The sequence below is a fragment of the Nilaparvata lugens genome, chromosome X (assembly GCF_014356525.2).
Source record: "Nilaparvata lugens isolate BPH chromosome X, ASM1435652v1, whole genome shotgun sequence".
Taxonomy (NCBI): domain Eukaryota; kingdom Metazoa; phylum Arthropoda; class Insecta; order Hemiptera; family Delphacidae; genus Nilaparvata; species Nilaparvata lugens.
Window position 1 is genome coordinate 64,402,169 of NC_052518.1, and position 24,635 is coordinate 64,426,803.

General features: G+C 33.1%; 1 protein-coding gene across 1 annotated transcript in view; it reads left to right on the top strand.

Moving 5' to 3' along the window:
• The first annotated feature begins 4,027 nt into the window (after positions 1 to 4,027).
• LOC111049015 (OTU domain-containing protein 5) overlaps positions 4,028 to 24,635 on the top strand; it is a 28,253-nt gene continuing 7,645 nt past the window's right edge. Inside the window, exons 1-6 of the mRNA XM_039441345.1 lie at positions 4,028 to 4,345; positions 8,721 to 8,875; positions 11,539 to 11,728; positions 13,460 to 13,615; positions 23,517 to 23,673; positions 24,298 to 24,500. Coding sequence (XP_039297279.1) covers positions 4,232 to 4,345; positions 8,721 to 8,875; positions 11,539 to 11,728; positions 13,460 to 13,615; positions 23,517 to 23,673; positions 24,298 to 24,500 — 975 coding nt within the window. The 5' untranslated portion in view covers positions 4,028 to 4,231. The remainder of the gene's footprint in view (positions 4,346 to 8,720; positions 8,876 to 11,538; positions 11,729 to 13,459; positions 13,616 to 23,516; positions 23,674 to 24,297; positions 24,501 to 24,635) is intronic.

The following is a 24,635-nucleotide window of genomic DNA, read 5'->3' on the forward strand; positions in this document are numbered from 1 at the left end:
TTGATCTACTAAAAATTGACTGTGAGAGACTTTCTGTCACAAATCATTTGACTGAGAATAAAGAAGTTGGAGATCAGATGAGAGCGATGTCTGTGACTATTGAAACCTTGGAAGCGGACAACAACACTTTAAGGAATGAGAACAGTTTTTTAAGAAGTAGCGCTGTTAAATTGAGTAATAAAAATAAGAGCTTCTTGAGTTCCAAATCTAAGAATAATGTTTTCAAGCAATCAGGATTTGAACCAAGTCGATCAAGATGTTCAAATTCAAATTTTGATAGTGATGCTGCGGTTGCAGACGATTGTGAATCCGTGTCCGTCCCAGCATCTCCTAATCTCACAGTGCACCACTACGCCGACAGCCAGGGTAGAGATGTCGGAAGTCAGTTCAGGAGGAAGAGCAACATCAATTTCAACTCGTTTGTGAAGCCAGGAGCCAGGTTTCGTAATGTTGTGCCGGATAGATTGGCGGATTTCGGCAGGAAGGATGTTCTGGTGATTCAGGGTGGTTCTAATGACATCAGCAGAAATGAGGCAAATGAAGTCCTGACAGCTTTACGACAGTGTCTGCCAGCCCTCTATGGAACCAATGTCATCATTTTCTCGATTCCACATCGCTTTGATTTGGCGGACTGGTCGTGTGTGAACAAACTCATCAAAGACACTAATATATCTATGAAAAAAATATGCGATTTGTTTCCTAATTGTAAGTTTGTGGATATAAGTCATTTGGGAAGGAGATTCCATACAACGCATGGACTTCATCTTAATAAGTTTGGCAAAAAGATTATCAGCGATTGTATTGTAAAGTGCGTACAAAGTAATTTCATGATTACAGAATCTACTCCTGCTATTCCACTTTATAGTTCTTTTTTAGTTTAGACCACATAACTTCTAGCTCAAATTTGGTAATTGATAATGTTGTTCCTATTGAAAATCGATATAATATTAATAATCTTATTGGTGTAAAGCGAATTTGTGATTCTTTCGATAATTGTAATAGTCTACTTAGTAACGATCAATCATCTAATTTAGTTGTTGCTCATTGGAATGTTCAAGGTTTGATAAATAAATTGGATGAACTCACAAGTTTCAACTGCAAATTTGATGAAGACATATTATGTGTTTCTGAACATTGGTTGGATTCAAATGATCTGACTGAGATTGAAATTAGTGGCTATACATGCATCAGCGCATATTGCAGGCCTACAGGGCAAAGAGGTGGATCTTTGATCTGTGTTAAGTCATCCTTAATTGCAGTTGAAATTCCATATTTGGTTGAATTATCCGTTGAAAGGGTTTGTGAGATTTCAGCTGTGTTGATTGAGCAATATAATGTTATTTGCATTGAAATTTACCGTGTTCCTTTAGCGAGTAATTTTGAGGCTTTCATAGAAACGCTTCTTGGCATGCTTGATGTTTTAAATAGCAATAATAGTACTAATGCTAGCATTATCCTCTGTGGGGATTTCAATGTAAATTTGATGATAGATTCTAACTACAGTATGGTCTTAAAAAATTTGCTGTCAAGTTTCAATCTCAATTTAACAATCAATGAAGTTACTAGACCAGGTGAATCTACTCATTGTGAGGGGACGTGTATTGACAATATTGCTACATCAATTCATTTTGAAAGAATTATCTCAGCAGAGGTTGAGCCGATGATTGTCTCGGATCATTTTGCTCTAGTGCTTAGCTGCCAACTTGATGTGACTGATCCTACAGCTTCAAAATATTTAATAGGTAATAATAAGTCTAGAAGAATTATCAGACCACTTAATTACACTAATATTGTTAAATTTCAATCAATAATTGCAAGAACTAATTGGTTAGATATTTATGCAATCAATAGTTTTGAGGATAAATTTTCCCACTTTCTCAATAAATTTCTTTGTATTGCTGATGCAGCTCTTCCCATCAGATGTGTTGAAAGTGGCAGATGTCCTCCAGTAAAATTATTTTGGTACACTGAGGAGATTAAAAATATTAAGGAGCAATGTTTACTTATGTACGACCTCTATAAGATGTCCGGTTCTGCCACTCATAAAAGCATGTAAAACCATTTATGTTTGCTGATGATTTAGCTGTTCAAATAAAAAATAATGGTCTTTCTGGTAGCTTACATACGGTTAATGAAATAATTGAAGATTGGACAGCTTCTAATTCATTGTGTCTTAATAAGGACAAAACTCAACTTTTGGAATTTGGATTTAGATTGCAACCTGACAATGCAAAGTTTCTCGGTATTACAGTTCAAAGCAATTTAAAATGGGGCTTACACATCAAAATATTATGTGGCAAACTGTCGAAGGGAATTTTTATGTTAAATAGATTAAAGTTCATTGTTGATAAGAGTGTTTTAATTTCAGTGTATTTTGCTTATCTTCATTCCCATTTGTATTATGGTGTTGTTGCCTGGGGTAATGATACGAATGTAAATAAACTATTTGTGTTACAGAAACGAGCAGTAAGGGTCATTGCTAATGTGAATAGCCGTTTTCACTGTGTAGATTTATTTAAAAAATTCAAGATTTTGACAGTACCAGCTATTTACATTCTTGAATGTCTTATGTATGTAAAAATTAATTTAGCAAGTATCTCTGTAAATAGCAACGTTCACAACCATTACACTAGAAATTCTGAATCGCTTAGAGTGAACCAGTGCAATTATGCAAATACATTGAACTGTTTTAAGGAGTTCGGTATAAGAGCTTATAATAAGCTTCCTGCACATTTAAAAGAGCTAGAAGTTGGTAATTTTAAAAGAGCCATGAAAAAGATGTTAATAGAAATATGTCCATATAGAAAAGAGAAGTTTCTAATTTGAGGGTATTTTGTTTGATGTTTGTATGCTTGTGTTTGTATTTTTATTTCTTTGAATGTAGCCTAAATACTTTTATTTACCATGTTTAATCTATGACGATGCTATGCATTTGTATAAATGTTTTCTGCAATAAAGAAATCTTGAATCTTGAATCAAAACCACTCCATACCAGTTGTGAGCTTAGACCAGTTATAGAACTGGTAATTGAAAATTGAAAATTAAAAATTAAAAATTAAAAATTAAAAATTAAAAATTAAAAATTAAAAATAAAAATTAAAAATTAAAAATTAAAAATTAAAAATTAAAAATTAAAAATTAAAAATAAAAATTAAAAATTAAAAATTGAAAATTGAACATTTAAAATTAAAAATCAAAAATTAAAAATTAAGAATTGAAAATAAAAAAATGAAAATTGAAAATTAGTTTAAAATTAAATGAAATAATTAACAGCTATTTTTCCGAGTAGCAGGTAACGAACTGCTCCAACTCAATCAGATACTTCCTATGCTCAGTAGATGGAGCAGTTCCACATTGAACATGCCAGTGAGAAAGCCGTCCTTGTGAGTTGGGAATTTAAAACTTCCCTCACATTCTTTGATAGAAATTACAAAGATAGGCTAAGTTATTAATATATGTTAATAAAGTTGGAATTCAAGTTGAAAAATTTGAAACGTTGAATTTTTTATTCTTATCAACAGCATAAATATGGCACGTGAGGTACGAATTTCAAGAATTCAATAATCAACTTTTGAGATCATTCTTAGATATAAATATATACTAATATGTCAGATATCATGAGAATAAGAAAATGTATTCATTGAGAATCTTTTTTCAATTTTCCATGTCCATTAATAATTTATTACAATATTATTCCTGTGCAGGGGCTCTCTGCATCTTCAGGTTGAGAAAAATATCGCATCCCCAAAAATCATATGGAGACAATTAGACAAACTATAAAACACAAACATATTCCGACATGCAAGCTTTCCGCTCTCCAATAATTTTTGAAGCATATTGAATAATGCCAGAATATTTTAATTTTAGAGCAAAAACTCAATCTCCTCACATTATCTTAGCACCTTCCAGGTTTCATTACCTTTAAGGTTATGTTTATATTCACACAGTCTGGCTCTACGTTATTCTATGATTTTCGGGGATAGGAAATTTTGATTTTCCGTTCTCAGAACCTACAACAGCTGTTTGCGACTGAAATCAGTCGATAACATTCACTGTCTTCAGCATTCACAAATTCACAGTTTAGAATATTAGATGTGTATTGTCTACTAGTTACTAGTAGTAAACATATCCTTTTCAATTGAAAAATTTTGATTTTACCACATAGAACAATAGAGTTATAATTATCTTGTGTTTTGTAGTGCGATGCTATTATTTCAATAAACTGTATATAATGACAATTTTATCGAGGAAGAAATCGTTGCAGGAAAAATCTGAAGAAACTACAGATGCTCCAACTCATCATGGAGGTGCTCACCCTCATGGTATGGGTTCATTACCAAACCAGGTAAGGGACTAGAGTTTCTTATGAATTAGAATCGTTCTCTTTATAAATGTCTAACTATTTATAATTCTCGAGTGCATCAATAATATGTTCTGATTGGTTGTTTGAAATTGTTCAAGTGTTAACAGATTACGATGTGATGATATGCATTGGTTGGAAGAAGAATTTATAAGCTACAGCTGCTACTTACTCGCAAAAGTTGAAAACGAAATGATCAAATCTTGTTATGTCAGATAATAATGCTAAATCACTTGATTTAAGTGGGTATTTGTGTTCGGGATGTGTTATTGTGTTAGGTTAGATTCTGATAATTATTGGTCTTTGTCTGTGAATATTTCACTCACAAACACAAAAATCCATATTAATAAAAGAAAATACTCATATTTGCTCATGATTTACTATTTTTGCTAAGTCTTTCTGATTTCTTGTAAGCTGACTCAAGTGGTAAGGTTAACCACTAGATATTTCACCATACCACAGGTTCTTGTCTGTGTCAATACCCCTCTATCTGATAAAATCAATTCTAATATGAAAACTATTGCTGTATTTCTAGATATATGTAAAGCTTTTGTTACAGTATCTCATAATACTTTTTTCCACAAAATTGAGTCCTTTCCTATGCCTATGGTTCCGGATTTAAAAGCTAGCCTATCTGAGTAATAGAATCCAGTCTTCAAGAATCACTACCATTCTAGTAGCCTATCACATAATTGACTGCATGTAGGTCTAGTCTTCCGCAAGGTGGCTACTGTGCTATCGCCCATCCTATTTATACTATATGCCAGCATCTCCAAATTTAAGGCTTCTCAATAATTCAACTATGACATCCTTTGCGGATGTCAGCTATTTACTATGGTAAATCTTGGAATGAAGATCACACCATAGGTGACCAAATATATTTAAATTAAGAATTGACTAAATAAAAATATTTTATGTTAAAATATAGATAAAACTAACTACATAACTACGAGTATTATGTTTCTATTATTTGCTTGTTACTAGTAATGAAGAGATAATGTGTTCATTGTGAACTGTAGAATCAACTGAATGCTTAGTTGTAAATCGTAAACAAAAAACGGTTACATTATGAATAAGAAGATAAACAATAACCTTCTCAGTGAATAAAATAGGGCAGCCTGTCGATAATAAAGATTTGAAACTATACAAGGTGAAATTCAAACTTAGGCAATTGTGATTGTCCCACTATAAAATAGTCGCTAACATCAAATTCTTAGGAATCATAATAAATGATCATCCAAAGTGGGATGTACAAATTCTACCAAATTAACAGAACCTATCTATCTATATTATATAAAAGCGAAATGGCACTGATTCATTCACTCACTCAATCATTCATAATCAACAGAACTAAAAATCTACTGGACCAAATACGTTCAAATTTGGCATGTTGTATGCTCAGTTGGCCTTCTGGAGGCACACTGAGAACGGATTTGAAGAAATTTCCAAAGAAATCTCTTTTCCGCCCAACATCTTTGGTGTTGAGCGTTTTTCCTGCGTTTTATCACATTTTTCAAGAACCAATGGAAAGAAAATGTTCAGATTTGGTACAGACGTTCAGCTAGGGTCTAGAAATTTTGTCTTGAGAGGAGTACAAAATTATGCCAAAGATACGCCCTATATAGGACCTTTTACAGTGTTTCCCAGCTTTTTTGCGTTTTCTCAGATTTTTCAAGAACTAATTTAGAGAAAATGTTCAAATTTGGTACTGAAGCTCAGCTAGGGTAAAGACATAGAGAATTTCTTAATTACACCGAAGATTCTCCCAAAATTAGCTGTTTTCCAGTATTTTTCTGCGTTTTCTCATCTCTTTCAGAAACTAATTCAAAAAATATTCAAATTTGGTTATCGGGTTCATCTGAGGTGTTCAAATGTTATATTGAAAGGGCTTTAAAATAACGCGAAAACATACGCTCAAAATCAGTGTTTTTTTTTTTTTTTTGCTTTTTCAATATCAGATTGACAGAAAACGTTCAAATTTGGTACAATGGTATACCTAGGGTCTGGAAATGAAATTTTGCGATAAGAGGACTTCAATATTTCGTTTTCTGTGTTTCCTCACTATTTTCAATAATTGATGGAAAATATATTTCAAATTTGGTACACTGGTTTAGCTGAGGTGGAAAAATTTTGTATCAGAGGGGCTTTGAGATAGCCTACGGCCACATATAATTATGTCCAAGAAAGGTGTCAGTTTTCCCAGTGTTTTCTCGAATAGCATACTTTATTGTCCTCTGATAGCATACTTCATAACCCTCATTAGTGGCCCGTGTGGTTTCTTGAAGTCAATTCTAGCTGGTAGCTGGTAGTACCAACTTATCTATTACTTTGCACTTAACATCTGTTACTTGTATATTCTACAATAATTTATTATTGCATCTAAATCAGAAAAGTACTTGTAATTGTATATTCCCAATGGTTAATTTGATAAAACTTAACTTGCTCACAAGCTGTACATACAGACTAACTTGAGTTACATACAATTCGATACTTATTGAACATACGATGTTTTGGCGTCCTTTGAAATTCTATTGAATTGAACACAAATTGTCTAACATAATGTGTATCATGTGTTTGTCAAGTTCCATTCAACCTCGTATAATTTATAAGGATGACAAACAAATGTACGTCCAAAAATCGATGTGGGCTTTACACACCACGTACGTTTAACTAAATTTGTTCTTATCATCGATAGTAATGTGTGTGTTTATCCAATCACTGTATGCTACCACTGGTTTCACAGCTGAAGATGTCTTAAAGTAACCAGACTGGTCCACCAATATCTTTTTCGGAGTGGAAACCTTGACTATAGACCACAAAAATGTCGAAATACAATAACAATAGGCGACTACTGAAGGGTTACTAGAACTTCTACCGTCTCGTTTCTTTAACCCGGCCTATGTCATAATTGCATAATTGTTTATGGTGGGGAAGTCGCTTCAACTGTCATATAGATGAATTATTCGTAAAAACTGATGATTAAAATATTATTCAAAACAAATCTAAATTGTACCCAATCGAAATAGTTTTTAGTTACTTTGAGGTAATTACAATACGCCAATTAAGTTATATATGAAGAACGTCATTGAATACTTGATAAAATATAAATCCCATTTTCCTCTCACTTCAAACTCAATAGTAAAGATTGAAGATTCTTTTTCTAAGATTAGTAGAAAAATAAAGCTCAACTGAGATATAAAAAACTGAATCTACAGTAATTTTTTCTGCCATATCGACGTATAGGTTCTACATTTCTACTCAAAATTTTGAATGCAATGACATTTCTATAGCTATATTTGTTAGATGTTGAGTCATTTACAAATTCGCTTGTCTTTTTTCACTCTCTCTTTTTCCTCTCTTCCCCTCTCATTCTTACATTTTCCACTCCTTTTCAGTCTTCACCCTTTATTACTTTTATACCCTGTACAATTCTATTGCATGGGAAACCATAGTTGGCTAGGTATTTTTCCTCCTTTCATTTTATTCAGCACACCCCACCATGAAGTGGTGTAGGTAAAATATAATTTTTTTTGTATTTTTATTAGAAATTCGTATTTTTAATTTATTGTTTTTGTATTTTGACTGTAATTGTGTGTTTATATTGAATTGAATAAATGAACAAATTGAAAAATTATTATAGACTAGCCGGCAGGCTCGATTGGCTCGCCTTATCCGGAGCGGCCCTGGAGCCCCCAGCTTGATCATCCAGAAATAAGATGGGAAGGCTGGCTTCGCTCGCCTGCATTTGTCATTTGAGCTTTCCTCCTTCCGTCAAAAAGTCGAGAGAGATTTTCAGGCTCGATTCAATCACCAGAATACTTCAATGCGGTATTGAAATACATATTTAGCTCATGAGAGATAAATTAGTTTGATAAGAATGGAAACTGTTGGAAGTTTGTTGATAACTTGGTGGTATTCGCTTCTTTCTTCTTCAAGGAGAAATTACATTTTTTAAACTTATGTCCTCCTCACTGGTTGATCTGTTGCACGATTACTACGAAAACGAAAAAATTCTCGTAATTTTATTTATTATTCTTAGAGCACCATTACACGATGAAATATTAGGTTAAAGATCTTTGTTGGTATTATAGGTCTACTTTTTTTATTACGTTAGTCCAATATAGATCAGGCCATTGATCTTCGACCAAATATTTCACCGTGTAATGGGAGCCTTGGAACTAGATTTGCGATTTATGATGTATTTACCAGTGAAATCTGTCTGATTTTGTCACTTTCTGGTAATGTCCTGAATTTGTCAAGGTAGCTCAGCTTTATCAAGTCGACAAGTTCGGCATCTCTTGATTTTTATTCGTTTGATTTTTCTTTCCACCATGTTGAATTGTATTCTCATCTGTTTTAGCTTGCTGATCGGAACCAGGAACGTTTGAGTTCACCGAAATGTTGGCCGCGTGAGGAAAAGCGACAGCAGCACGTACCATCAACCAACTTTGACGATTACGACAATTTGAGCAGCGGACCAAGCCACAGCAAGAGACACAGGTCCAGTCCACATAGGTCAGCTATAATAGTATTCACAAAATTTGATGGATGGATTTATTTCCTTGATCCATGTGCATTCATTGACATACAAATCACTTCAATTACATTATGGTACACATGGTACACATATTAGATTCCAAATATAGTCAGGTCAATCAATAGATTAAATTAAGGTTTCCCACACTGTCCCTAGTGGTTGGAAATGATCTTTGACTCGTAATTCTGATCACCTTTTTTGCATTAGCAACACGTTCCCTCTTTTAGTGTCGTTACATAGAAGATAATACTATCTATAGTGTATGACAGACTACAATAATGCCAAATAAGTAGACTGTCTCACATATTGAAACATAAGAACTTGAACATAAGAACTTGATTTTCTTATTCCAAAATTTAATAGATTATGCATTATGTGAATCATGGATGTTTTATTTTGTTTTCATGTGTGGTTATATAATTAAATGTTGTTTACATAGTTTTTATTGAAAGTGATAATTTACAAACGTCCCTCATTCTCGAATACATTTTTGTGTTTCTAATCATGGTCCTCTCAAACTAAATTTGGCAATTCCTTCTTCAATTATGATCTAAAAACGTTTCTGAATTCTATATTAATGCTAACCGTCTGCAGTACTTACAAGATTTGAAGAACAACATCCAGGAAGAAATTGACAACATAACCTCTGCTAGTAAGAGTCATGACGATTCATGTAAATGCCAGAAATCTGTATACTCCATTAAAGAAAATTTGAATTAGCATATCGCATGAAATATCCAATTCTATATTTTATTTTTTTCTATATTCTCCATGTATGGAGAATGGTAGATGTCAGCATAATGTTAGCATAATTTGATGTTCTAAACTGTGTAGAATAAAACTTTTTGTATATACTTGAGATAAAATCAATACAATGCGTTTTTATCAAGTGTGAAAAAAGGAAATTATGCTGCCATACTACTCGGTATAAACTTATTAAAATCTATTTGATAATCATATATATTATACATATTATATTATAGCTTGAAATTTGAATGTAACTCAAGTATTGTCATGTTTAATTCAGTTGAGAATACTTGAACTTGAAAATCAGAATTCCAGTAATATCGTAATGAGTCTCTTCAGTTAATATTTTTTGTGAATTTTTATCACGCTTCGATTTCAACCTTCTCGTTATGCATTCTCTCCAATCTTTCTTTGTTCCTTTTTCATTTTGAATTGTTTTCAATTTATGACCTCACCCTTCAGCAAACTATTCTTATTTTCCATGTGAGTGCTGGAAATTGTTGAACAGTGGCCCAGCTCTTTATTTTCATGTTATTTAATAATTTATTCCATTGCCATCCTAATAAATGAGAAAATTAACTGTACTCGATTTTAGACTTGATTATCTGTATTAATAAAATTAATATTAACATGAAATAACATTATTGATATCAAACACAATAATCAATACCACAATATTTCATGGTATTAAGCTTAATAATTTGAGTAAGAAAAAACATAAAAAATTAACATCTTATACCATATATAAAATTAACAACATCTTATACCATATATTTATTCATTTATTACAAAACCAGGCTACAGGCATTAAGCCCAAAACAGTCTTCACTACAATTTACAATCAAGCAGGCTACTAGAAAAAGTAAGAGGTACAGTACATGCAATTTACAAAAAACCTTAGAATATTAATAAGTATAAGAAAAGCATAAGTAATTGAGAGAAATAAGTATAAGTAATAAATACAGTTTGATGATAATAAGTTATAAGAAGAAATAAAATTGAGCATAGAAAAACAGGTTAAGTAGTTAAGGTGGACTAAATACAATCCAAGCATTACTGAAATGAAGTCATTGCAAGTACAAATCATTTGTTAAAATAACATGTGAATGATATACCAAGCTGGTTATGCAAAATTAATAATAATCTTTCTCTCTTTAAATGAAATAATAATAATAATCTTTATCAGTATTTCCATTGGCTACTGTGAAAATAAAATTGAAAGAAGAGAAAAAATGTAGTAATAACAAATATTCAAGTATAACAGTTGATGAATAAATCTACTAGAAGTTGAGTCATTTTCACCGTAGGTTTGATTTACTAAATAAAACTAATAAGAATTGAGGACATCATATTAATTGACCCCATTCTGCTGAGCTTACGACAGCATACACCTCTGACCCTCTGTGCCATTGTGGTCAGATTCAATCAATGAATCACCTGATATCTGAGTGACCACAACACTCATTTTATCATGGAAGGCTGACAGAAGTTCATGCTGCTGGAGAAGAGGCTTGTCATTGGCTCCAGAACTTATTCCAGTCTATTAGTATTTAATATATTAAGTGTAGAATTATAAATTAACTTTGGCCTATGAATCCATGCATATTCATATACCTCATACTGTCACTGACTTCAATGCGGGATAGCCTCAATAATACGTCTCCTAACCTTACTAATAGGGCTATGCACATCAACACCTTCACCTATACATAGTGAACATCTACTTGAATTATACCTGTTCGAAACTTGTGTTTTATCTCTCTGCATTAAGTACTGATAACAATTTGGAAAAGTGGTTTGTACACTTTTTGATCATATTTTTAGAAAATTCTCAATTTTTTAATGTGAGGGCTTTACAAAGAGGAAATAAATTCGTTCACTCATTTTGTGTCAGGACAACTCGTAGCTCAAAACTTCGTGAACGAGAGCGGGAAAGCAGCGCCACCGGAAATAGTTCACCGAAAGCGGGAACGTCAGCTTCGTACGAGGACGAAATGAAGCTGGAGGCGGCTGGTGGCTCTGGCTACAACAGTGGTGACGAATACGACAATAGAATGCAGATCAGTGAAACCGAGTGGCTTGAGGTATTTACAGGGTCCCGTCATAGAACCTATCTAATTAAGATTTGTGTAGAGAAATTTACGAAAGATTCAGAAAAAATAAATTTTCAATTCAATTAGTTTTATTAATTTAATGTCATGCATAGTAATTTTTACAATATTGACACAAGTCGCATACAAATAAAACAAACATATTATTATTATTATTAATATTTTGGCCGGGTGACTGTGGAAGAACGGCACTGTGTGAGACCTCATATACTACCAACCTCACATACTTTCACAAAGAAGAACTACCTATAGGTGGGCCTATTAGAAATATGAAAAAATTCGGACTATCGGCTTGAGTAGTAAAATTTTACCAGTGAAATTTGGAACATAAGCGCCTTATACCATGGGATATCTTTGTATGTGCTTTCAGTGAATCACTTTGTGTTTTATTTCTGGTTCAAAATTTTTCTTAATAACTCAATATTTTCAAGTTCTGAGAGTTTATTGAATGTAATCATTCTATTATATTCGGTTTTTAATCAAATCAAATTCAAAATTCTAGTTTATTTATTTCTGGCCTGAAAAGTGGACTCAAATGAATTCAAGTAGATAGCATAACCTATAATTTTTATTCATTCATAACTCTACCTTCATTATATTATCATTCATCATTTTTTATCATCACGTAGGCTTAAAATACTTCTAGAAAGTCGCCTTTGTAAAATAATAAATGATAAAAAATAAAATAAAAATAACACATAAACATAGTCACATTACACAAATGAAATAAAGTTTGTAATCTAAAGCTGCGTACAGATATACGCGCCTCCAACCTGCTCCGCGCACGCTCCGCCATCGCTCCGCAGTCGCTTCGATCATGAACGTTACGGGAGATGTTAGTTCTTCTCGCATTCCACTCTTGCTCCCCGGTCGATCATCAATCGCTCTGCTCGAGTGACGTTCGGTTGCGGAGCAGAGCGAAAGTCTGTACGCACCTTAATAAGTGAACAGTATGTAAGAATATCACATTGATAATCAATTTATTAAAAAAAGCGAGATCTGTCAGCGACCTGCTCTCTTCATCGGGGATGCGAGACCTCCTGTCAGCAACTCCTAAGCCCTCCTCATCAGGACGCGAGATCCCCTGTGAGCGGCCTGTAACCCTTCCTTGGGACGAGAGTCACGCTCTCTAAAACGGGACAAGATCAAGCCGGTTGATTACGATTGCTACCTTTCATGCCATACACAAATTTATAAATTGATTACTCTTAAATTGTGTACTCTTATTGCATTCAATTGAAGTCTGATATCATCCTGTTGAGTTCTTGAGTTTTGGTGAAAAAGTAATATAAACGCTCTTCGAGTAATTAATTCAGTGTCAACGCATTTCTCACAAGCCACATTCTCACACCATATAAATATCATATTAAAACCACATTCTAATATTAAAATCTGAATATGCAACACTGGTTTGCCTATGCAAACCATTTTCGTAAAAGTTATTCAGCTTAGTGTATTCATTATATTGGGATTTTTCTTGTTGTTTTTATTGAAACTGTGTTTAAGTACATAAGATTTCTATTTTGTGATTGGCATTTTTTTGGAAATAAATTTACTTCTGTCTATCTATTTATAGTATTCAATATTGTGGACTCATGGAATACAATTACGTTCGTGTGTTCTGTAAATTTGATTCAATTACTCATATTTACAATAAGCTTAAACTCAATTATTGAGTTACAGATTTTTTTGTGTTGGTTGCAGAAGAAGCGTGGTTTTGAAAAGAAGATACGCAAGAAAGGATGGCTGATCAAGCACATGGATGAGGACGGAGCATGCCTGTTTCGTGCCATTGCGGACCAGGTCTATGGAGACCAGGAGATGCATGCAGTCGTTAGAAAGCACTGCATGGATTACATTGTAAGTATCATCATCATGATTAAAATTATTATTATCATCATTGAATAGCATAGTATAAACGGATGTTTTGAAATACTTTTTTTAATTGACCGAACGCAGTGAGGTCTATGTTTAAACTCGGATTTTCTTTCGTCTGTCTGTATGTATGTATGTAACGCTTTTACGGCCAAACGCGTTGATAGAATTCTGAGATTTGGCAGGAATATTCCTTTTCCTACAGATACCTTGAAAAGTGACCATTTCTGCACTGATTGCAGGCCGCAAAGAATCACTTTTCCGCTCTAGTGCACAAAGTATTACTTTGTGTATTCCAGATTTGCAGCATGACAATGCAAAATAGTTAGTAGGTTATATGGAGCACCAGTGCAGGAAAATCAAAATTAAGTTGGTAACAATGTATGTGGTTAGATAAGAATCATCAATGGCTGTATGGCTACATATTTATGATAAAATCCCAATCTAGAAATCCAAAACAATAATAATGGTCATCTAAATCATAATTAAATAATAACTTCTCATCATTTAATAATAAATAATGTTTCTTTTCTATTGACAGTAATAATTATTTCAACTCCAAGCAATGAGAAATGTAGCAAGCACACATTATGAAATTCGAATTTTTAGGTTAAATAATTACCGTTCAAAATCCATGTAAATAAAATTAATAAAATAACATTAGAATATACTACAATAAAATATTTTCTGTTGTCTATGTCATTTTATAAATATTTTTTAGTTTACTTATAGTATTTTTCGGTAATTTGAGTTAACCATGGGTCTAAATATCTGAATCCTGTTTTTAGCTGGATGAAACGAAGTTAGGTACAACTCTTTCCACTAGGTCGAGCGCTTGTCGGTTCAGCCATTTTGCAGCCATCCCAATCAGCTATCAACATTATTGTTGACTGTGTATTTTGAATGCGAATTTGTTCTATCTGTATTATTTTCTGATTTTTGTATAATTATAAAAATGAGAACTTTTGATGAGAATTTTCAACTTTAATAACAATTATTCATGCAATTTTGACAAACTAAATATTTAAAATAGATTATTAAAATTAGAAATTAAAATTGTCAGAATTATTAATTAATGAATGAATAATAAATAAATTTACTTATATTCTTATTATTTAAAATAATATAATTTATAAAAATATTAATATTGGAATGAAAATTAATGATAGAATAATTAATAAACCAATTTGATAATTCAATAAATGATAAATAAATAAATTGATATTATTATGAATACTAATACTGAATATAAAATATTGAACTATATTAAATTATACATTTTGAATTTTATTTATCATTCATTATTTTAAATTATATATTTTCTTATTTAAAAATTGATTGGTTTATAAATTATTTAGAAATTGAAAATTATCTACATTTGCAAATTAATTGGTTTATTTTAATTATTTATTGAAATAAATTTTCAATTGAATTACTAATCATTATAATTAAATTATTATTATTTTATTTTTAATAAATTAAGGTCTTATATCTAAAATAAATTATTAATAACAAAATTACACAGAAAAACATTTGATGGATTTCAGGGAATTTTACCCATGATTAATCACTTTTCATATTCAATGGTAACTGTAGGAAAAATTTAATGTGAAATACGTGCGCAAAGTTCGTTTGCTGCACTCAAGAAACCTTTATTCCGCACTCGCCTACGACTCGTGCGTAAACGTTTTTTTCGGTGCAGCAAACTTGTCACTTTGCGCACTAGTTGCACAAATAACTATTTTCAACTGCGCGTCGATATATACACAAGGTTTTTTTGCATTTTAAGGATAATATGAAAGAAAAAGGAATTTCCTCCATACTCCGATATCACTATATATAATCATCTACTCTGAAGATAGGATTAATCAGACTATAGAATTATTCATAATAAATCAGCTGACAAGTGGATTATTCATTGCATGCATTACACAGATGTCTGGAGAAGCTGGTGAACAGGTGACACCACGGATACTTGTGGATGAAAATAATATGATTAGAGGGCCGGTGAACAGGTGACACCACAGATACTTGTGGATGAAAATAATATGATTAGAGGGTCTTTGACACATTCTTATGACACGGAGACGTCACCATCTCAGAGATGAACAGCATAGAACCACACTATAAGCTATATTCGTTGATTCGTTAAATTAGGAAACTGAATTTCAGTGAAAAATTGACAAATCCTTATACCCCTTTCACAGGAGGTCACAGGATGAAAATAAAGTATTCTAAAACTAAACTAGATGAGAAAACTGCGTGAGATCTACTGTTCACAGAACTACTAGAACATAAAATAGACTAGTTATTTGTGTACCTAGTGCGCTAAGTGACTTTTGCTGCATAGAATGAAGACTTACTCAAGCATGTGTTTGTGATAGCAGTGCTATCGCTTTTTGTATCTTTTTTAAACATATTTACTGTTCAGTAGCCAGACAACTGTCACCTCACCATTTCTGCTTGAGAATGCAAATATCAACAGTGGTTGGGGGTGTTGCTGGTCCCTTACATCATAGTTTTTCTTATCTTCACGTACAGAATCATCATCTTATTTTCCATCTCAAGTAGGTAACATCTCGGGAAATCTATGTTAAGGCACATGAAACCTCAGGTTTATAAATAATGATTGTTTGTGAAATCAGGAATCAGAGTGATTGCATTTGAAGTTTGTGTATGTCAGTATGTTGTATGGTCTTCATTGAAAATTATGGTTTCTAAAACTTAATGGTTTTCTAGATCATTATTTTTCAATTCTATTCTTGATACTCATCTATTCCACTATCAATAACGAACTACTAATTATTAGTTTCTGAACTTTTTTTGACGACAGACACTATAGTTGAGTTTTTTGAATAAAAGCTATTAAAGAACTAGAACTCTTTCGGATTTTGAGTGCTTTCGAATTTTTAAATTCATTTTCTACACGCCCCACACGTGAGTACTAGTTTTTTAATATCTTTTATTAATAAACTTGACTGCAGTGTCGTCAAAAATGGTGCAAAAACGAATCTATTCTTGAGACAAAAAATTTTAATATTTACTCATGTATAAGGAGAAATTTGAAAGAAATTGAAATTTATTTTTGTTTTTGAATGATGAATTTCACAATTGAACTATAAATTCTATGAAAATGAATAATCCCGTTATTAAATTTGTTACAGTTCGCCACGTTGCGAGTTGAAGGTTAATACCATTTTTCTCCTAACAAACAATATTGACTATACTGAAACTTGAATTTTTAATTTTATGAGTTAAATTAAATTTATTTTATGCGCTAAATTTATTGTCTTATAAAATATATCTTTGACACTTTTCATGAAATATACTTTGTAGCTACAATACCCGATTTGGACGATAACCTAATTGGTTAACATTTTATACGTGCCACATAACATAATTTTTTGTAAAGTCGTCATTAGGTGGTGCATATTTAAATTAAATATTAACTATTACTGTAGGCCGTATTATCTTTGACTGGAAGTTTTCAACTTACTGCCAGTAAAAATGTTTTAAGAAGTTCACAAAAACGTCTACCATTCAAGGGCTTTTTTCTAGCGAATATATACAGTTCACGGTCTGTACCATTCAATTGTTACCACTACACTGTCTACGTCGTGATTTTATCTACTTCTGTGATATTTTATGTGGCATTGAATGTTCACGGTCTGCACCATTCAATAGTTACCACTACATTGCCTTATCTACGTCATGATTTTATTAACTTCTGTGATATTCTCTGTGTCCTGTTCCTTGGGCATATTTGTAAAAGTTTGTGTATCACAACCTGCCCTAATTGAAACTGCATAAATCATCAAGAAAAATAAATACATATCATAAAATAGAATAAAAATCAACAAATACAAAGCAAAAATGGGGAAAAACAATTTAAACCAACCACGAAGTCACCTGAGATGATATATTGTACCGTGAATGATGATTCTAAAACTTCAAAACAATACTTACTTAACTTCTGCAGTGATCCAGTTCATGACAATGATAAGGCGGTGGCCTGCGACTGCGACCAAGGAAAATGGTATCACACAAAATGTGTAGACATAACAGACGAGCAGTACGACAAGATGAGCAATGAATCTCCCATGGCACAATCCTGGCTACGTAATAAATGCAACAAGCAACTGAGTCACGAAGCAATGCATTTATCGGGATTGCTGAATAGATCTGACGACGCGAACACCGAGGAAATCACCAATACTCCCATAGACCAAAGAAACAGTCTCACACATGACAAACAATTTGATGTCATAATTAAAATACTTCTGGACGATATAAATGACTACAAGGAAGAAATCAAATTATTAAAATCAGATAATGAGAGACTTTCGGACGCAATAGCTAGGAAAACTGATGTCGTAAACTGATGGAACAAGTAATTTATGAATTCACATAAGGTATGTACCCTGAGCCATCATATTAAGCTCGTAGGCAGGCCGAAAAGGAATCACAGATTCTGGTAAAGGAGGCTGAATATGATGAGGGAGGAGCAACTTGGGACGGAAAGGGCTATGGAAACGACACTCGGTCATCTGAGCAAATAACTGGGAAGGGATTGGGCAACATTGAGCAGAGAAATAACGGACAAAGTTCCCAGCCATTGGATGTCCAAACTGCTACTCCAGGGAGAAACGGAATGCTAAGGGAAACTGAGAGACAGCAGAGAAAAGAGGATCATTTTTGGAGGATTGATTATTGGAGACATGTCGCTTAGAGCAACCAGTGGAAAGATGAACCAGTATGCAAATGTAAATATTATACCTTCGGGAAGAATCCAGGATGTCAGCAAATATCTCTCAAACAAAAAAAAAATGTCAAAAATTTTTATAAACATTGGATCAAATGATATACCTATGGCAAAAACACAAAATAATGTAATGAGGCGACTATGGCTGACCTTGGAAGCGAACATTAAGTGATTCCCGCTGACAGATTGGTACGGGGATTACCATTCAATCCACTACCGGGAGGACTGCGGTATCAGGTTTGTTGACATTACAAATGACAATTTCGTGTGCAAACAGCTTAAAATAAATTTTATAGACAGCATAGAGGCTTTGACACTGAGGAATTTGAGTTGGGATGGATAAGCCTGAACTATGAAGGAACAAACGTCCTGGCAAACAGTATTGTAAGTGTATTGCAACCTAAAGAGATGCAGCTGTGTAGACTACCAACTTCCAGGTGAGAAGACAGCATGATCAAATAGCGGCCCCACGACACTATAGCAACAAACATCAGTGAAACTCAACCAACTCCACAGACATATTCCGACCAAAGTAATTGGCATACTAACAAAAAACAATTTTCAACAAATAGTATGGTCACCCAAAAGGTTCATAAATACATCAATTCGTTCAGGATTTACCATTTGAATATCCAGAGAGGACTAAAGGGAAAGTTTGATAGATTACAGTTAGAGCAAGATCAACACTCTCTTGATATTGTGATACTGTCAGAGAATGGCTTGAGACAGGAGGAGCTCACAACCAGCAATTTAAATTCCTTATCCAGTGAACTCTATACTAACTGGAACGGGCTGTCCAATGCTAAGCTACAGCTGAAAGTGTGTAAGGCGGAGTGAGTGAGACAGGCATACCGTGTGGGATTCCCTTCTCTCTCGTACTCATGCATTTAAGCAGGTTGTTGTAGCTCTTGAGTACGATTTTTCATTTTTAAAGTTGAAAAATGGATTTGAATGAGTATTAGGGCTATCAGTATTAGATCACAACCTTTTCTCTTAAATATTGTGATGTATTTGTTGTAAAATGCGTAGAATTGAATAAAAATACGACCGAAAAATGGTGATGTATTGTGTTGCATTTGGATGCAAGAATGGGCATGTTAAAGGAAATGAAATACCATTTCACAGGTAAGTCAAACATTTTTAGTCTATTAATTAATTTGAAGAAACCTTTTTGTTTTACATGCATTTCCAATACTTTTTTCTATATTGATCAGTTTATTTGACCAAAAATAAAACAACAAATTTGGTTTTATTCCTAGTATACTGCGATAGTTTCTAAGCTAATTGAAAATTTAGGCCTACTTTATTAGCATCTAAAATAAAAAAACATAGTTGAAGAACAAATGAATCCTTATTCAAAAAAGAATAAATACAAATGATTAATAATTTCTGTGTTATCATCATGAGATGACATAATTTATTTTAGGTACCTACTTTATTTTAATAGCCTACTTTTATTTTGAAAAATATGATATTGCTATCAGCTGAATTGTGATTAATGTTTGAAACATTTCCATTTCAAATAAATAATCGTTCAATTTACAATATTATAATAATTATTTAGCATATTCTACTGTTTGCTTATCATATGGTCATAATTATAATAAAATTAATATAAATGTTTCTTCATAGATTTCTTTACATCATTTCTGAAACTCCCACACTTACATGATTTGAAATGTTATCAGAATACCTAGTGCATTGCTATCATTATATATTTAATAATCCTGTGTTAATAATCATCATATTTAATAATCATCATGAGTCAACATAATTCATTTTATTTACCTACTTCTATTGTGAAAAATATGAGATTGTTATCAGCTGAATTGTAATTAATTTTTGAAACCTTTCAATTTCAAATTGTTCATTTTACTCTGGTAATTATGTAGCATATTTTACTGTTTGCTTATCATAGTCATATAATATAATAAAATGGTTCTTCTTTATTTGCTTCATTTCTGAAACTCCCACTCTTACATGATTTGAAATTACACCAATGCACACCTACATAATTCTACATTTATAGCCTGCTGTAAGTAGGCCTATATTATTAAATTGAGATATTTCCTTGAACAATAAATCATAAATCTTTCCTTTAACAATAACAATAAATCATATAATCCAAAAAACAATAGTATATCCTATCAAAATAAACATAAGACTGTGTTCAATAGTTTCAATTAAACACAGCCCTCCTTTGGACTGTGTACGAACAAAATTCGGGATTGGAATAATAAGGACTATGAGCCTGTTTTTTCATTCCCAATCATTTCATGACAGTTTATATTTGTCCTTGTTATATAAATAAAAATAAATAGATGATACGCTTCTCTGAAATCTGGCCCAAAGTTATTCCCTTGCTTGTGAAAAGTTGACTAATACTAAAACTACTGCAGCCACAAATGAAAAAAATATTTTCTTTATTCTTATTCAACCTATTTCATTATTTTTGCTCTCAAAAAGTTGACAATGAACTGCTTATTAAAGGAAAAATAACGCTTCCATGGAATAAGACATACATTATAGAAATAAAATAGAAATTGAAACTGTGCAATGTATTTTTCCATAAGAGCCAATGTGTTACAAAATGACGAATCCCACAGCAATGCGGGTTGCCTATCTTTACCAGCTGCCTCACTTTCTTTGTGTTGCTAGTCCATTCCAGTTAGTATAGAGTTCAGTGTATATACCAGGTTACACACTTGCAGCATACTTCTGTCACTGGATGATATCAGACCCAACAATATGTATCATCCAATAGAACAAATATTTGGAATATTTGCTCCTATACATATCAAACTCCAAACTCCAAAAACTAAAAATGATGATGGTGGGAGTATATAGATCCCTATCCCCTAACCCTATTACTGTCAATGACTTGCTCACTAAACTTGGACTTCTACTTCAGGACTACTCATTAAAACACTTAAAATATTGATATTGGATGATACAAATATTGGGTCATTAAAGACTCATACTTCCTGTTTTATAGACCTAAATAATACACTGACTCGCATGGCTGTAACATATACAACCTACCAGCAACTAGAGTAACCAACACATTAGCTACATGCATCGATGGTTGCTATCACAATATGCCAGTTGACATCAGAAAAACTTCAGTTCATGGAAATCAAATTTCAGATAATAAATCATCACTGTGCATAATTTAAGCTGAAAATAACAGTAGAATAATAAAGTACAGATATAGCAGAAATGATTCAAATTGCAATCTGGAAAAGCTAAAACTCAAACTCAGCTGTGTTGACTGGAGAGAAGTGACGAAACATTCAACAACTGATGCAAAATATAAAACCTTCATAAGCATAATACGACAGAATATGGATGAGCTTATGCCAAGGGCTTAACCCAAAAAATGACTTCTATGAAAAACTACGTATTCTGAGATATCAACACTATTGTATTGAGAAACAGTTTAAAACAGGCACAGGACAAATTCTCATTGGCAGGCTCATACGAGGATAAATGCACTTTTGAGGAATTGAAGAAGTATGAAGTGGAGGTAAAAACAAGAAGAAAAACGTCATCAATACAAAACTTCAACAGGCATAAGATAGAAGGAAAGAACTCTGGAAAATCATCAATGAAGAAAGAGGACAGAAATACCCTAGCAATAAGGATAAAATCTGTTTGACCTACAATAACTACACCATCACCGTCTCATACCAGATCAGTAATCTCCTGAATGCTGCCTCCATACAGCCACCAATCAAAAAGCTAGACACGACAATAACAGATTGTCAAGAGGAACCGGATGCAGTACCAGAACTTGCCAAATTTGAAATTATCCCGGACACGGAACTTTTGAAACTCTTCAAAAAATTAAAATCAAACAACTCATGAGGACATGACGAGATCACCAGCAACATCTTCAAATACAGTGGTAGAGAACTTATGACACCGCTCCTTGACGTACTAAGTTCATCAATCTACCAGGCAGTCTTACCAAAAAAACCTAAAAACATCCAAGATTCACCCACAATTCAAAAAATGCGACAAAACAGACCCAAAAAACTTCAGGCCAGTTGCAAATTTACCTATAACGTAAAAATAATAGAACGCGCAGTATATAATCAATTGATAAAACATCTGAAAAAACAAACTAATATCAGAGCACCAACATGGCTTCAGGAAGGGGCGTAGTACAACAACAGCATCGTCAGCCAATGTAATTAGAAGAATATGCAATATATCGGGTAAAAAGACAGCATTCATGGCTTATCATGCTCTGTTCGCCTCCCATTTGAGTTATGGTATCGTAGCATGGGGCTCAGCATCACAGATACATCATAGATTCACTCATAATCCAAAAGGAGACCCTGAGAATAATACTGGGAGTAAGCATGTTGGAACACTGTAGGCCATTATTCAAAGAATATGAACTACTGACAGTAATCTCACTATACATCCTTGAGTTCACGATCCTGGCATAGAGAGGAAAAACCACATTAAGGGGCGACAAAAGATGTTGATCTTCGGTACTAACAAGTAACAAGTAAGGAAGTAAGTATGTATAAGATCATCATTTTGATTCAACTGTGACTTTTCACTTGTAACTTTATTTTTATTATCCATGACCTATTTCTTAGGTAATTTATGTTTGCTTAGGGGTTTCATTGAACGGTTCCTATCTTTAACATTTATTAAAACAAGGACAACAATAACAACTATTGATGTGATATTCTCTTTTAGAAAGCCTATCAATGTCATTATGCATAACCTTCTAAGTTGAAGACCGCCTTCAAAACGCACAAACGATTTCTGGAAAACGCGCATTCAACTTCTCATGATAATTTGGCAAGGCAACTGAATAGATGAGAACCAATTTGACACTTGTAGTTTCAACTATACGGCCGTAATCAGCTGTCAAAGCTAGGAAATCCGTGAATCCCCTTCATAAATATTTGTAGGAAATCGCAACAACCTAAAAGTTGTAAATTATGCTAGTCGAGTCTCAATATGGATTTAGCATGTTGAAAACTCGAATTTTATTCTTGATTTTAGTCATATTATGGTGGAGAAAATCCATGAGTCCTTTTGATGCATTTAGTATATGGTTATTTTATTGTAATAGATTTGAAATAACTGTTTTATTTTCAGGCGTTGAACCGTGATTTCTACTCACAGTACGTGACAGAAGATTTTAATCATTATCTAAACAGGAAACGCCAGGTCTCCACCCACGGGAATCACATTGAGATCAATGCAATGAGTGAAATGTACAACCGCAATATCGAAGTGTATGGATTTGGAAAAGGTAGAAATACTTACAATTTGTTCTTCATTGATTCATTGCCTCAAGTCATGTATAATATTATTATAAGTATTCGTTGCTTGATATTCATCTTGAAGACATTTCCGTCTTCACTTGATTTCCATCACGAACTGCTTACTATTAAATCACTTTTTGTTATTAAATAGAACGACTAGCTGTCAAATTTCTCACTGTGACAACACAGTAAGTGGATAAATTCATTTATTGGAGAAATTTGACTATATAATAAAGAAGAAATTTTTGTCCTTCAGAGAGGTGTTTTTTTGGCATGGAGTACGACTTATAAGCTCAATGTTATCTTTCCTAGGGCAAATTTGTATTAGTCATCCAGTTTATCAACACTATAAACAAGTAAATCCATCTGTTCTAGAATTTATAAGTATAAATATTAATAAAATCAGTTTCAGTGGCTATGAATTAGCGATGCCGGTTTTGTCACCTAATGCTATTTTTCAAAGTATCTCTCAGTGAGCTGTTTTTAGATTCAAAATCGAATTCTTATTCCCAAGCCCGATCATTTGTTGTAATACTGGCTAACGCACTGTGTCCTGTAGCTGCTTTACACAGATAGTTTAATTGAGAAAATATTGTGTGTTATTTTTGCAGAACCGATGAATACATTCGGACAACAAACTGACAATGAACCGATCCGGTTGTCTTATCAAAGTGGCCACTACAACAGCATAGTGGACCCGCACAAGGCGACTGTCGGAGTGGGCCTCGGCTTACCCAGCTTCACTCCAGGTGCCGCTGACAGCAATCTGCTCACCGATGCCGTCAGGCAGAGTGAAGAATCTCACATCGAACAGGTAATTACATATAGTCAGGGCTACATGTAGTAAACGATTATTTAGGGCTACATATAATCAGGGCAGCCCTTGGGAGACCTAGATTGTATCCCTGCAAGGATTTGTTTATTGAGTTTGGAGTACCAACAATACGGC